The sequence below is a fragment of the Protobothrops mucrosquamatus genome, unplaced genomic scaffold (assembly GCF_001527695.2).
Source record: "Protobothrops mucrosquamatus isolate PMUCROS unplaced genomic scaffold, P.Mucros_1.0 scaffold2210, whole genome shotgun sequence".
Classification (NCBI taxonomy): domain Eukaryota; kingdom Metazoa; phylum Chordata; class Lepidosauria; order Squamata; family Viperidae; genus Protobothrops; species Protobothrops mucrosquamatus.
The window spans coordinates 65,667-82,024 of record NW_015388302.1 but is presented as its reverse complement, the minus strand read 5'-3'; the positions used below and the strand labels follow the sequence as shown (position 1 = coordinate 82,024).

Genomic DNA, 16,358 nt, shown 5'->3' with positions numbered 1-16,358 from the left:
TAAATGCCTCTGACACCTTTCTTATTAGCACATGGTCCAGAAAATAAAAAAATACTTCTCATTTTAGGTTTACAAGCACATTGCTCAATCACATTGCATTACAGTAGTTCCTGCATGGGTTTTTTTTTTTTTTTTTGCTGTTTAAACAAAGTTGTTCTCAAATCTGAGAATGTTCTTCTTTAAAGGGCTGTCCTGGTCAGTTCTGGTTTCAAATTAGAATGCCTCAAGGGATGTGCGAAATAAGTGTTCCATCAAATCAACAATGCATGTAGGTAATAGAAAGAACAGGGCAATAATGGGTGCCAGAAGATAAAATGTAGGGTTAGGAGCCTAGATATCCATACAGGGAACAAGTGAAACAATGCAATCTCTGCCCCTTTTGTTCTTGCATGCAATATCTGCATACAATACAAGTTACGTTGTGTTGTTATAATACACATTATCATGTTGGTGATATTAACAGATAATTTAGATCATCAATACCTGGAGGTGCTTATATAGATTTTGATATAATATTTAGTGCTTTTCTAAAGTAAGTAAAAAGCTTCATAATATTTTTTTCCAGTTGTTATTCATTAATATACTATTTGTATGTTGTGCATATACAAACCATCATGTTGATTGTTTCCTGGTGATTATTATGGAGAAAAAAATCTGTTTGAAACCTTCCTCCAAGTATTCAATGACTGTTAAGACAATCTTCACTAAACTTAGTTGCATGCAAGCTTTTAGAAACCATTAATCTGGAAGAAAAGCCCATACCTGCAAAAATTTTCAATAAGGAACCACTTTGAGTTCCTGCAATACCCTCAAGTACCTACTTACTTCGATGGGTGTTTCAAAAGCAATCTGGTTATTGACATGTCTTTGTTTTTAGAGACAGATTGATATATGAGAAAGGAGCCATGAGTTTAATGTTACATTGCCACCAGCAGTTCCAAACAGGAGACTAATATAAACCCTATTATAACTATTATGATAAACTATATTATTTAAGTTATAAATATTCCTAAATATGTACTGATGCATGTGAATAATAAATACAGTATAAATACGAAAGCAATATGATGACCTTGTGTCATTTTTGTGATTTTGTTTCCTCTTTGATGCAATCTGTATATGATTCTGTCACATTTAGTTCACTGAATTCACTGAATCAAAAGCAAATGTGACTTACTTGAAGAGAGAGGGAGAAAGGGAAAGAGAGAGAGAGAGAGGTAATAATAATAATAATAATAATAATAATAATAATAATAATAATAATAATAATAATAATAATAATAATAATAATAATAATAAAGTTGTAAGGGACCTTGGAGGTCATCAAGTCCAACCCCCTGCTCAGGCAGGTAACCCTATACCATTTCGGACAAATGGCTGTCCAGTTTCTTCTTAAAAACTTCCAGTGTTGGAGCATTCACCACTTCTGGAGGCAGGTTGTTCCACTGGTTAATTGTTCTAACTGTCAGGAAGTTTCTCCTTAGTTCTAGATTGCTTCTCTCCTTGATTACTTTCCATTCGTTGTTTCTTGTCCTGCCTTCAGGCGCTTTGGAAAATAGCTTGACTCCCTCTTTTTTGTGGCAGCCCCTGAGATATTGGAACACTGCTATCATGTCCCCCCTCATCCTTCTCTTCATTAAACTAGACATACCCAATTCCAGCAACCGTTCCTTATATGTTTTAGCCTCCAGTCCCCTAATCATTTTTGTTGCTCTTCTCTGTACTATTTCTAGAGTCTCAACATCTTTTTTACATAGTGGTGACCAAAACTGGATGCAGTATTCCAAGTGTGGCCTTACCAAGGCATTGTAAAGTATTAATACTTCACGTGATCTTGATTCTATCCCTCTGTTAATGCAGCCTAGCACTGTGTTGGCTTTTTTGGCAGCTGCAGCACACTGCTAGCTCATATTTAAATGATTGTCCATTAGGATGCCGAGATCCCTCTCACAGTTACTACTATTGAGCAAGGTACCCCCTATACTATACCTATACATTTGGTTTTTCTTGCCTAAATGTAGAACCTTACTTTTTTCACCATTGAATTTCATTTTGTTAGATAGCACCCAGTGTTCAAGTCTGTCCAGATCCTCCTGTATCCTAAGCCTGTCTTCTGGAGTGTTGGCTATTCCTGCCATCTTGATGTCGTCTGCAAATTTGATGAGTTCCCCATCTAGCCCCTCGTCCAAATCATTGATGAAGATGTTGAAGAGCACTGGGCCCAGAACAGAGCCCTGGGCCACCCCACTACACACTTCCCTCCATGTAGATGTGGTTCCATTGAGGATCACACACTGAGTACTGCCGGTCAGCCAGCTACGGATCCATCTGGTGGTGATGCTGTCTAACCTGCATTTTTCTATCTTCTCAAGTAGTAGGTTGTGATCTACTTTGTCATGCAAAGTGTGTGTGTGTGTGTGTGTGTGTGTGTGTGTGTGTTGACATATTCCTCCTTTGGGTTAGTAAGATAAATGAATATTCTCGGAGTAAGCAGAGGAAGTGTACTGCATTTGTCTCATTTTTATTTTTAAAATACAAGCTTCTAAGGAGAATTGAAAAGAGAATGGAGAAAAAGGAGTTGCTTATTTCATATTTTCTTTATTGATTGCCACTGGCTGGAATCTTAGGTTGCATGCTAGATATCAGTAAAACAGATGGAACTATATTAGAATTACAGCAAGGTTAAGGAAGGTGGCCTATACATTGCTGACCAGGGACAGCTGAATACAGGTTTGAAGCTTCTGAACTGTGATGGATCCTGAAAGGCCTGCAAAGATACTCATTCTTGCATTAGTGGCTCTTACGATGTCACTCACTGCTATGGATGTTGCAGAGGGAAAGTTTTTTTTTAAAAAAATACACTTTTAATGAAGAAAATTATAAATCCCTCCAAACACGATGAACTCCTCCATTTTTTTTTAACTTAAAAGTGGGCAGAGCAAATTTGTTGCAACTGTCACCCACTCCCCACTGCCACTACCACCCTACTCAGCTTAGCTCACCTCTGCTTCTGCCTCTTCAATTACTTTAGAAGACAACAAATCTGTATTCTTGCTTTCGTTGCATCAGCCTTCATGTGACTGATCGATGCTGTGACAGCTCATGCTGGCAACCCGGCCCTGTGTTTTGGGCTTGACAGATGTTATCAGATACAGCCTGACATTTGGAACCCTTTCAGCAAGAATACAGAAGGCTCTGGGAAGATACCTCATCTTCCTTGTCATCCTAACAAGGTGTGTGAAAGTGGGGGAAAGTTTAGGCCAGGGGTAGGCAACGTTGGCTCTTTTATGACTCGTGGACTTCAACTCCCAGAATTCCTGAGCCAGCCAAGCTGGCTCAGGAATTCTGGGAGTTGAAGTCCACGAGTCATAAAAGAGCCAACGTTGCCTACCCCTGGTTTAGGCTAAAGCTTCAAATCCTCTAGCTGTTCATCCAGCCCTCATTCCTTCCAAGAGAAGAATGAAAACAAAAAGAAAACCTCCTAGACGTTCACTGATATCTATGTAAGGGTGCTGTGAATGAGGCCTGAAAGGGGTGGATAGCCTGGATGCTTCAGCAGCAGGAGGATCAAACTAAGAAGACTGAGCTGAAGTCGGCTTCTCTTCGCGGGATACGGGAATGGGTCTCTCGCTATGGCCGGGGTCTGTGGCAGACTGAACCTTGGGAGCAGAGAAGGTTAGCATGCCATCAGTAGACAGAGAGCAAGTGATGGATGATTGGTCGACAGTGGAAGGAAGACGGTATCGACGATGGAATTCACGGGAAATGTATCCATGGTCATCCTGAAGTGAGACGCAACAAAAACAAAAGCAAAACAAAACTCATTGGCATTAAAGGGTATAGTTAACAGGTAAGTCCTTCAGGATCAATTGCTCTATAACAGTGGTTCTCAACCTTTTTAATGCCGCGACCCAAACCGGTCGTAAGTCGAGGACTAAACCGGTCGTAAGTCGAGGACTAAACCGGTCGTAAGTCGAGGACTACCCAACCGGTCGTAAGTCGAGGACTTTCCCTGCCCGGGAGCGCCACGCATGCGTGGTTCCGCCCCCTGCGCCGGCCGAGGCGTAGCTGGCAAGCGGCAGAGACGGAGCAGGCCGACCACCAGCTGGCTCAGCCCAAGGGAGGTAAGGCACCCACTGGAAAAGGGGAAAAAATGGCGGACAAAAAAAATGGCGGGCAAAAAAAATGGCGGACAGCCTTGCTTGGCGACCCCCATGAAATGGTCGATCGATCCCAAATGGGGTCCCGATCCACAGGTTGAGAACCACTGCTCTATAAACATCAGCCTGGTTGCAGAACAGAGTTATAGAAGCAGAAATGAGCCAACATTTATCCCCCCCCCATATTGCTTTCATCCATTCTCTCCCTCTTCAAAGAGCTGTCCAGAGCAGATTGATTCACCTTTGCATGATATAGCCAGTCATGTATTCTACACAAGGTTGTCTAAAGGTATCTTCATATTGTAATTGGTGCAAAATGCTTCTTGGCTAGTACCAGTCACCAGAGCACATAACACCCATACTGCAGGCCCAGCATTAGCTACCTGTATTTTCCCAGGTGCAATCTGAAGTACTGCTGCTGACTATAAAGCCTTAAATGGCTTGGAACCCAGATTTTGAAGCCAGAATCAACCCATCCTGTATGGTCATTCCAGGAGAAGTTTCCCACTTCCATGATGTGAGAGCCAAGATCATATTTATAGCCCTGCTGTATAATATGGCTTCTTCTAAGAAGGCAGACTAATCCCTTAATATCACTCCCGAAGATAGTAAAGACAGAGCTCTTCCTGAACACATTTGATAGGAAAAATTTTGGTATTACTTATCATTAATCTTATTATAGTATTTTTTTTCTTGGATTGGAGAAATTCCATTTAAATTATTGGGATCGTGTTTAGATTTACCTTTTTATTTTTATCTTACTGTGTATGTTTTACCTATATATTTGTACTGCAACTGTTTTAATTGCTAGTTGTAAATTGCCAGGAGTCCCTGACAGATTCAGTGATGTACTAGTGCAATAAATAAGTACATAAAATATTGCGCTGTTCTGTACATGTTTAGTTAATGTTAATAAACACAATTTAAGGTTTTGGGCACTTTCACACAAAGGGACATGCAAATACTTTAAAAACAATTGTAGACCTCTATGTAGATTATGTGTCTGCGTCTGTGGACTTTTCCACTTGATACTTTTACGGAGACTGTAAGTCACATTGAACTTACAGTTCCTTCCCAAAGAGCAGGTGGCAACTATGGCCAACAGGACTTTTGCACAATTCCAGCTATTGCATAAGTTGTGCCCATTCCTTCAGACAGTTGCTCACACCCTCAGTTACTTATTCCCTAGTCACCTCAAAAATGGTCTTTGTGCTCTACATGGCACTCGCCTTGAAGACTACTTGAAACAACAGCTTATCCAGAATGTGGCACCACAATATGTCAATGGGATGTTGCTGTTCTATAAGCTACATTGGCTACAAGTTGGCATCCATGTGCAAATTCAAAATACTGGTTATGCTTTATAAAATCATTCATGATATAGGACCTGCCCATCCAGGGAGGTCAGACAAAGGAGGTGTGCTTTGAGTCTCTTTGATTAAACGGTGTCATCTATCAGGATCTCAGAAGCTACCTTTTTGGCTGTAATGCTTGACCTCTGGATGAACATCTTCCCAAAGATTTGCACGGCTCCTATCTGTTAACATAGTAGTGTTAGCCATGTAGTGCCAGCTTGTAAATGGTATTAAATAAATAGGTTCTCATGATGTCAGCAGTGCAGAAAAGCTAACCAATGTAATACTTCCTTAGCCACACTGTAGCTGAGACCCATACAAAGCTAGAGATTTGGGGAGGAGAAAGGGAGAGTCAATGATAGCTCTATTTTGCCACTGTGGGGGAACTCTTGTTCTCTCCTCCTCCTCCTCCTCTCAACTCTTAAGCTTCAAGTCCTGCAAAACAGAAATTAGCTTGAGATTTCTATGGTTCCCTTTCCATTCCCATCGTAGCCCTGACGAAAGGAAGAAGGATAAAACTGGCCATCTGTTTTTCCTTTCCATCTTTCTTTTGGCAGGGAGTTGATGGTTGCTGCAAAATGTCAAAACTTTGAAGGAGGGGGGGGCAGTATTTTTGTTTTTCCTTCCCCCCCACCCCATTTTCTGTTTTGAAAGTGAGAAACTGTTATAGTGAAAGCAGCAGGGACCTACAGTGACTCTGTTTACTGCCAGAAGTTCGATCCTGACCAGCTCATGTTGACTCCATCCTTCTGAGGTCAGTAAAATGAAGACCCAGATAATTGGGGCAATATGTTGACTCTGTAAATCACTTAGAGAGCAGCTGTAAAGCACTGTGGAGCAGTATGTAAGTCTAACTTCTAATTGCTATTGCTATAGCAGCCTGTGGCAAGACAGTGATTTTCACTCCTTGTTCTCAGCTGGTAGAAGTGAAAAAAAATCATGGATTAATTTCAAAGTACTTTGGAAGGTCTGGTGAGTGAAAACTTTATTTTTTCTTTATAGCATCTTGACGCAACTCAGGGTACACTTTTTTGGGGGGAACAACTAAGTCAGACATGTCAAACTTGTGACGTCACGTGATGTCGTGCGACGTATCAGAACTTTTTCCCCATTGCCGGCAGTGGGGAGGGTGTGGTTTCCTTGTGACGTGTCCGGCCCATGGGCCGGCAGTTTGACACCCCTGAACTAAGTGTTGCCCAAGTCTGACATTGTCATGAGCTGAGAGAATGACTGACCCAAAGTCACATACTGTAGCTGGCTTTCATGGCTAAGGCAGGACTAGAACTTACAGTCTCCTGGTTTCTAGCCTGGCGCCTTAATCACTAGACCAAATTGGCTCATCAATTTACTCAACACTAATGTGGAAATCCCTGTAGCAAAACAAATGAACTGGCAGATTAATTGATAATGAATTGATATAGTTCCGAGATAATATAATCAACAGTTTGAATTATCTTTCTGCTCTCCTAAAAAAGGCCCACAACTTTTTGCAATTAATAAATTAGCAGCATACAGTAACAAGTAAGATGAAACAGAATTTTTGTACCTCATTTTTCTTTTTTTCTCCATTTTTACTTTATGACATATATCACCCCCATACCTCATGGACCAACATTGATTAAGATAGAATCTTTAAGTTCATAAAGCTGTGATTTCAAAAATTAAAATATTCCGTTATCCTCTTTGCAGATGAGGAACCATTACTCCTGTACTGTCTTTTCCCCATCATTACAAGCATCAAACTCAAGTTGTTTCATGGTTCTTTTCCACGGTTGTAATCTGTCTGAGAGAGAAGTAACTGTTGATCAGAGTTTTAAGACTAAAAAATAAGATTCTCTGACTTTCCCAAGATTAATCTTTCAAGTATTGGCTGAAAAAGTATTAAGTTCAAGACTAAAATCTTGGGGTATGCATAAATGAAATATGTATTTTATTTCAAGCTTGAAACAAACTATTCCATGTAGAATATTATATCACAATATTTCAAGCTTTGACAGAACAAAATCTGAAGCGGATAAAATGTTTTGTAACCTTTTTTTTCAAGAAGGAGAAGGAGAAGGAGAAGGAGAAGGAGGAGGAGAAGGAGGAGGAAGATGAGGAGGAGGAGAAGAAGAAGAAGAAGAAGAAGAAGAAGAAGAAGAAGAAGAAGAAGAAGAAGAAGAAGAAGAAGAAGAAGAAGAAGAAGAAGAAGAAGAAGAAGAAGAAGAAGAAGAAGAAGAAGAAGAAGAAGAAGAAGAAGAAGAAGAAGAAGAAGAAGAAGAAGAAGAAGAAGAAGAAGAAGAAGAAGAAGAAGAAACCAATAGTAGAGAGTACAAGTAGTTCAGAGTTGAACTGTGGAGTCCTTGGTGCCCTCTGAGCTTGACTGTTTTCTTACAGACTTTCATTACCGAATTAGGTAACATCTTCAGTGCTAGAATGGAGTGGATTTTGCTTTCTGTTTACTGTATATACAGTAGCTTGTCCAGGGGCAAGACTTGGCAGCTTCCAGCCCTCTAGCTAGTGCCTGGCAGACTAAATGAGAAGGATATTGGACTAGTTGAGAAGTTACTGTATATAAATAAAGAACAAATGCACTCCCTTCTAGCACTGAAGATGTTACCTAGTCAGGTAATGAAATATCTGCAAGAAAACAACCAAGTACAGAGAGCACCAAGGATGCCACGTGGAAAGATCCGTTTCATCATCCTGTGCTGTCTTTTTAAATTTCAAGTACAACTATACCCTTCTCCCTTTGCCTTGGGGAGGGGGAGCTGTGCTATTTTTTTTTAAAAAAAAAACCTGGTTATTAGCCTGACATTCTCTAGTTTAAAAAACAATTAACTGACTGGTGGACAGACTGATTGATTAATGGATTGTGTGCCATCAAAAAAACAATGCATAGATCTTAATCTCTTGCACATCCCTTTCAAATCAATTAGGGAAGGGGAGGGAGAGAAGGAGGGAGGGAGGGAGGGAAGAAGGAAGGAAGGAAGGAAGGAAGGAAGGAAGGAAGGAAGGAAGGAAGGAAGGAAGGAAGGAAGGAAGGAAGGAAGGGGCATGCACAAGCTATTGACACGGAGAGCCACCTTATTCTGGAAATATAGACTGCCAGAATTTTCCCACCTGACTGCCAGCATTTACATCCCAAATGTAAATTATATTTACATCCTCAGTAGCAAAAAAAGAAAAAAGAATCATGCACACACATACACAGGCTCATACAAAAGGATGAGCAGAGTACACAAAGGCAAAGTTAACTTGCATAGAGCCTGCTGCATTTTTAAATCTCTACAAATGAACACAAGAAAACACTGAGTACAGTGGTGAACACCAAAAACTCGGCAAGCCATCCAAAGTTACTTTTCAATGGCATTTCAATCAAAAACTCCCAAAGAGCCATTGGCAAAGAATCTGAAGCAAGCCATTACCTTCAAACATTTCAGAGAAATGAAAAGATGCTATGTGGAATGGCGACTGAGAGTATGCGTATACACTTTGCAAATGTTCGTTTGCCCTATTGATTGTGGGAGCCTTTCAAGACTCGCCACATCTATACAGGTATTCTGAATCACAAATCAGCAGGAGCACGCACAGAACACACACACACACTTTTGAGTAGGCCAAACCAATATTGTATTACTTTTTCTCACTGACATTTCACTTGCTTTTCTTTATATACGCAAGCACATTCACATACTGTACAAATATTTTACAAAATAGTAGTGGCAGCCTGGCAATGGCATGAAGGATAGGGGAACAATCAGATCCCAAATGGTTTCCTTAAAATGCCAGCAGCGTTGTTCCAAAACTTCATTCCCAGATCACGCTACCAACCCTAAGCCAGTAGTGATAAGTACATGACTGGTCTATCTTGCTATACTGGCCTAGGAAGGAAAATAGCAAGAGGCAAATCAATTTTTAACTGCCTCACATAAAAAGTACAAAACACTAGAAATGTTTTCCCATGAAATGGTCACATTCTGTTTTATGCTTGAACCAAAACTCATGAAGCATATACATTTTGTTTTGAGCATGAACTGCTCAAAGCAGCTGTTTTGAACTTGACGTGTTTTGAACAACCCCTCTAAAATGTATTCAATGTCAGTCTCTATGTTGTAAGTCTTGAGGTAGATATTTCTAACATTCCTGTACTGTATTTGAAAAAAAGAAATCCATTTCTAGATTCTCAACCCCAAGGAACCATGCTAACTTATGAAAGCAGAGTCTTTGCAGTTTATTCAGTTGTATGGGCCATCAGATAATGGAGTTCATTTTGGCATAATGTGCCCCCTAAAATAAAAGTCCAGGAACGATATTTTAAGGACAAAGAATTCATTTGGTCCTAACTTCATAACTCCTTGTATGAAAGATGTTCCTTTCTTTCTTCTTTCTCTGTTTCTCTCACACAAACATTTATAGATATACAGCCCTGACATAGACTAGGATCATACTGTGGGAGTAAGGTGACTTCAGTATTTTGCTTCTGACAATGATTCATATTTAAATTAAGCCAAAAGTGGGGTGAAGATTTATTGATTGATTTATGAGGTATATGTGGCAACATGTTTAGGTGGGGAACAATAAACCATTAAAATCACAATAGCTAGAAATGACAGGAACTTAGAAACCCACAAAATACATTACAACCCTCTAGGCGGTAATTTCAATCAATCTATATTTCCAAAATACAAGGAAAAAGCCAAGTTTTTATTGTCTTTCCAAAGACCAGTAGGATTGGGACTGGTGGTGGGATTCAAATATGTAAACAACTGGTTCTCTGTGTGGACGCTGCTTCCAGAAGTCCATTCTGGGCCTGAGCAACAAAAAGTTAGCTACCGGTTCTGCCGAACCGGCTGAATCCCACCACTGATTGGGACCCTCTATTTAAAAGGGACCCGCTATTGAAATTTAAATGAGTAACGCCATTCAGATCAAATTTAGTACATGACAAATTTAATTTTCTCATCTACCACACAGGACCATAAAGCAAAATACTTATGTAGTTTGATCTTGCTTCTTTTTTATTTCCTCTCTTTAACACAACTGACTTCTAAACTTACAAGATTTTAAGCCCTCCAAGAAAGGGGCTGTCAACCCCACTTGGCACAGTCTTATAACTTTAATTTTCTAGCAGGTTCTTTAAGGGAAATGCTGATTTTATAGGTTCGTATTTTCACGTAGCAAAGAATGTGAAATTTTGGATTTCCAAATGAAAAGCAATATATTTCTTAGGAGGGTTTTTTTTTGTTACCTATTGAGTATTTATGCTACTTACGGCAGACAGATATGGGTAGTGGTTTTTATTTATTGTTTGTTTACTTATTTATGACACATGTCTAAGCCACTCAACTTGCAAATGACTGCTTGTCCTCAGTTGGTAAAGTCTGAAGTTTTGGAAAACAGCCATGAAATATCTTCAAACTGCTTCAGAGGAAATGGAAAATATCCACAGTTCATAAACCTCCTCCAACTAAATCACCCTTTTCTTCTGACTATACTATACTTTAGATTTTCTTTTAACAGTCTAATTAAAATTATAAAAGATCATGCAGGCCACAAAGACAAACAAATTATGTTATAAATTTTGGTGGATTACAGTATACTTTATCACATTTGTTCCATTACATTGTGATCCACCAAAGTTTATGTTTTTATTTCTTCATTATTTTTGCTATGAATAACATATTGTAGCTACTCCTCTAGAACCTATTTAAAGTTCTGATAACTTTTTAAATGATGCTAGTTTTTTTTTAGTCTACTATACATTTTGGTCTTTCCCCAATGGAAAATGCAGCTCTCTTTCCCTGATAATATTTGAGCACAAGCTGTTTTCTTAGAACTTATATAGTCAAAAATATTTTTTTTTAAAGCTGTAATCAGAGTTGGAAGGAGACGTAGAGATTTTCTAGTCCAGATTCAAACTTAGTGGAAATATGGCTTCCTTTCATGATGACAGTCCAACTCTGTGTTAATACCTCTAGTGCAGGAGAAGTTACTACCTTTTAAGTCAGCCTATTGGAAAGCTCTTTTCCATAGGAAATATCTATTGTTTAGCTTATAATAAACATTCCTAAAACTTCTACCCATTAGTATTAGTCCTACAGTAACATTATCATCACCATATCTTGTCATATAATCTTTCCTGGAGCAGATCCACAATCAACCTCCTTTACCTAAACTGAAGGTGTTAATATCAGGTGAATGAAATAATTTCTCTGCATTTGTAATGTAATGGAAATTTTCAATATCACTCTTCCTTACCTGTCTCTCATTGTGTTTGCCATGAATTTCCACAAAGTCCTCAATGACTTTCACACTCAAATCTTCAGGGGAGAAATGCTTTACATCCAAAAAGACAAGAAACTTGTCTCGGTCAGATCTCACCTGGAAATGAAATAAAGACCACATAAACACATCCCCCCCAAGAATTAAAATTTAAACTATTAGCAAGATTAGGTGATTTTTTTTCCTCTTCTCTCAGATTATGTGATGATGTCCTCTGAAATACAGTTTATAAGAACAAAATATCTGAGCTTTTTAAAAGTAGCCTCAGCCTAAGGCTGGTTGGAGATGAACTGACTGGGGTGTGCTAAATACCTACTGTAATGAATATTGACATGGGGAGCTTTTGTACTAGCCTGATTTTTAAAATAATTTGTATATAGAAAATATGGCAAAAATCTACCGTAACATATTAAAGTAAAATGAATGTATGGACAACGGTTTTTTATAGTGCTTTTGCCTTTCTTCACCTTATATGAGTCTAGATGATGTGGTCTTTTTTCTTTCTTTCTTGTTGTTTAGAAAACTTAAAGCAGGTGATAAAGAGTAACTACACAGGAGGCAGGAGGCAGTAGCGGTTATCCACCTTTAAGTACTATTTTAAGACTGATACGTTAAAATGACAAAATTGATTTATTCAAAGCATAAGGAATTAATATGCTACATTTGGATGTAAATTTTGGATTTGTATACATTCTGAAAAACAGCTTGCAATGCATTTTCTGGCTTCCTTTCACTTCACATTAGGATCACAGCAAATTCACTTAGTGGTTTGGGCATTCATCTATTTCATGAATAGATTTTTTTTATTTCCATCAAATCATTTAGTACAGGTTGTAATTCACTGACCTTAAATATTCATACATCATAAACACTTCAGTAATCTTAAGATTTCTCACTGATTTTTAAAAGTAATCACTTTGTCATCTGAGTTCTTGCTAGCTTGTTGATTTGTATTTTATATATGTTTGCAGAATATGAAACAGAATAAAGAGTAAACAGATAGCATTTCAAACTTGATTGTTCTAAAATCTGGTCTCAGTAACACTTTATCTTTATAAATCGTTGATAGGCTATTCTTTCAATAGATTACCATATAGCACTCTGATCATAACATGCCTAATGTTTTCTGTAAAGAACATACATGGTGCAGTACTAATGGTTGAACATGAATTTATTTCTAGCTACAAAGAAACAATTTGATTTGAATACAAATGTCAAATACACAAACATCTGCTTTCACCTAAGCGTGTATATATGCATTCCAGTCTGTATTTGGCAAATATTTGACTACATTAAGAACAAATATGCTCCTTTCTTTCAAATTATCATCATAAGACAACTGCATTACAGCTGAAGTATGTGATAACAAGAACAGTCTGCTGTTGTTCTTTGGCCATCTCACCTGCCTACAGTATTGATAAGATTGATTAAATTCTGGAACAATTTCAGATTATGTTGTTCGCATTTCTGCAAACTGTTGTAAATCCTACCGCATTCTAGTCTCTAGTCAGCTTTGCCAGAAATCAAATCAGTGTTGCTTTTAGGAGAGAGCTTTAAAAGAGTTTAAATATATTGAGGTACAGGAGTCTTACCTCAGAAACACCTGAGTCCAGCAAAGTACGGAAGAAAGATTGCCTGTAGTATGGGCTGATGGTAGAAGAAAACAAAGGCAGGAGATCATATTCAAAAAAACCATCTCCAAAAAAATGGTCAAAAAAGCGGCTTGGAAGTAAAGGTCCAAGAGCTCGTTTGAACCAGGGATGCTGAATGGCAATATCCATGGTCTTTGCTGTGGCTGCAAGCTTAAAAGTGGGGGGGCAAAGACAGTGCAGTCACTTTGATGATAGTGAGGTCTTAACTGAACCACACTGCGGGATTATAGGAAACGTCCCTCTATATATACCACTTTTGCAGAATGAAGGCATCAGCAGGATTTCTGGAAAGACATGATCTCATTATGAAGGTCAATCTGGTCAGCAGAAATTGTAGGGACTGACCTGGGAATGACAGTCTAGTTAGAATCAGTGCCAGAGGGCTGGGCAGTCTTCAGCATTCTCTGGAGAGAAGAGCTATTGTACTATTTTACCAGCCAGCCATAACGTGGTCCTTTTGCTTAGGAAAGGACTCCCAAGGGAACATTTTGCCCACAGTTCCACAGACCATTTTAAATCCTACATTTCTCTAATTTTTTTTTTGCCTGAGATCAAGGAGAAGAAAAGTGATTTTTTTTTCCTGAAATGAATTATTCAGGATTACAGATGTTTTATTTCAGATTGAAAAGAATGGAAAGACAGCAGTTGAAAGACCTTGTGATAGAATGCATGGAGGAAAATAATAAATTGTCAGTTTAACCTGTGGACATATTGAGCTGGATATTGGAACTATAAATCACGAATCCAAGTTCTATTTACTTTATAAGTCAATAAGAATGTGTAAGTATTCATTTTAAAAATACCCCAAACATTCTTAAAGTGAAATAATGAAGAGTTTTTCCTACTTTTATTTTCAGATCAGTATATAATATACAGATGAAAAATATGTGCTCCACTGATTCTATTTATGAGTTATTACGTGGGCAGAATCTTTGTACAAGCAGTATGCCCTGGAACTTTCCTAACAGGACCTAAGATGGAAAGCCATTTAATTACAGCTTTACAAAAGTTATCTGATAATTACTAGGACTTAGATTGGTTAAATATGAGGCCATACACCAAGGCTGCAAACGTACCTAACATTCCTTCCTCCTGCTATTTTCCCCTATGAGATGGGTTGGGCTGAGAATGTGTGACTGGTCCAAAGTCACCCAGTCAGCTTTCATGCTAGGGCAGGATTAGAACTCATGGTCTCCTGATTTCTAGCCAGGTGCCTTAATCTAAGCCAGTTAGGCCAAACCGGCTGCCAAGCAAATTGCATAGATTATACACAAAAATTGCATATATTATTATTATTAGATTTTTATCCTGCCTTTATTAATTTATAAGTAACTCAAGGTGGCAAACAAAAATAATATCCTTTTCTTCTCCTATTTTCCCCACAACAACCCCATGAGGTGAATTGGGCTGAGAGTGAATAACTTTCATGCCTATGGTGAGACTAGAACTCAGTCTCCTGGTTTGTAGGCCATGACCTTAACTACAACACCAAATTGACTCTCATATATCTCATATATCCCAGAATATTTGTCTAACATGTTGAAGTGTACCCCATTATAAACAGATGAATTGGAGAGAGGCCAAATTGATTGATTTTCTGACATGTAGTTTTAAACCGGGAAATAATACACGGGTCTTCAATACATGGGAAGAAAGTAATTCCAAAGTGGAATAGAAAGTCCCTCCCCTCCAAATAGTTCTTTAGACTGAAACACGGGAACCTCTCGAGTAATGTGGGATAGAGTGCATCTTCCTTCTACACCATGAGAGTATTAGCCTAATCAGGGCTTTTTTTGTCATAGAACGCCCAGAACGGAGTTCCGTCACCTTTTTTGGATGGAACCTTGTAGGGTAGGCAAGGCGGGTTGTATAACATGTGAGAGTTCCGGCACCTTTTTTTTTTCTTCAAAAAAAGCACTGAGCCTAATTGTTCAGAAGAACCTCCTGTGGTCCAGAAAGGGTTTTGTACAGAAAGGACAAGCAGAAAACTTCCAGGTTAACTCCTGGACGACCTATGATGGATTCTAATATGTGCTCCCCTCTCCCCAGGTAACATAATTTAGTGTTTTTTAAAAACAAATATCTGAATGGCAACCTAACAGGTTTGGGCAGCGATTGGTTTAATTTTCTGCAGATCGTTTTTAACATATCTGAGATTGTTGAGATTCATTTTACTGTATAATTTGCTTCGCATCAAAGTTAAATATTGGCTCTGTTTGTACAAAAGGGTGATTTTTTTTTCAAAAGAATTTATATAATATCAACAGTCTGCTGGATGCAGTCAAAGAGGCTTAGAAAGCTATGAGCAAGCCCCTTTTTCACCTCAGAGCCCAAGTCATGAACATTGAACAAATCCCATCAGTGCTTGGGGTATATAATAGCATTGTTGCTAAATCAATGGTGAATTGTATTGCTAATCCTTGGCACTTATTCAACCAAGGTCAGCAAGTTTCAGCAGCATAACGCACCAATACCTTCACCAATGTGTTTATAGGGTAGATGTGATGCTCAGCACCTCAAATCCATGAACCTTCAGGACAAATGAACAGAAGAAAACAAAACCAAGATTATGAAGAGAGTCATTGATAGCCATTTTACCTCCTGCTACAGAACAAGCCAAAAGTATTTTTCTTATTGAGTTAATTGCTTAAATCCATTGTTGAGACTTGGACTGAAACTTGTTCCACTAAATTTGTATTATGCCAAAGTAAGCAGTGTGGCACATTCTTGCCCGACCCTCTGTATCACTCTCCAAATGTGGACTCAAACTTAAGCAGCATGGAGGCAAAGTAACAAGAGTTTAGTCTAATATACCTGATGACCAAGTTTGAGTGAAGGTTATCTACTGGGCCAACTTTGATGAAAGATGACCTGTTGCATTTTTCCAAAGTCTTGGCTTTACTGGACTCTATGACATCTGAATTCTC

At 38.6% G+C, this 16,358-nt stretch overlaps 1 protein-coding gene across 1 annotated transcript; it reads right to left on the bottom strand.

Moving 5' to 3' along the window:
- Positions 1–3,572: 3,572 nt before the first annotated feature.
- LOC107295079 (alpha-crystallin A chain) lies at positions 3,573–13,560 on the bottom strand. Its single transcript, XM_015824370.1, has 3 exons — positions 13,372–13,560; positions 11,756–11,878; positions 3,573–3,782 (listed from the first exon to the last, which is right to left on the bottom strand). Exons 1-3 carry the CDS (start codon positions 13,558–13,560, stop codon positions 3,573–3,575), a joined length of 522 nt encoding a protein of 173 aa, XP_015679856.1.
- Positions 13,561–16,358: the final 2,798 nt, after the last annotated feature.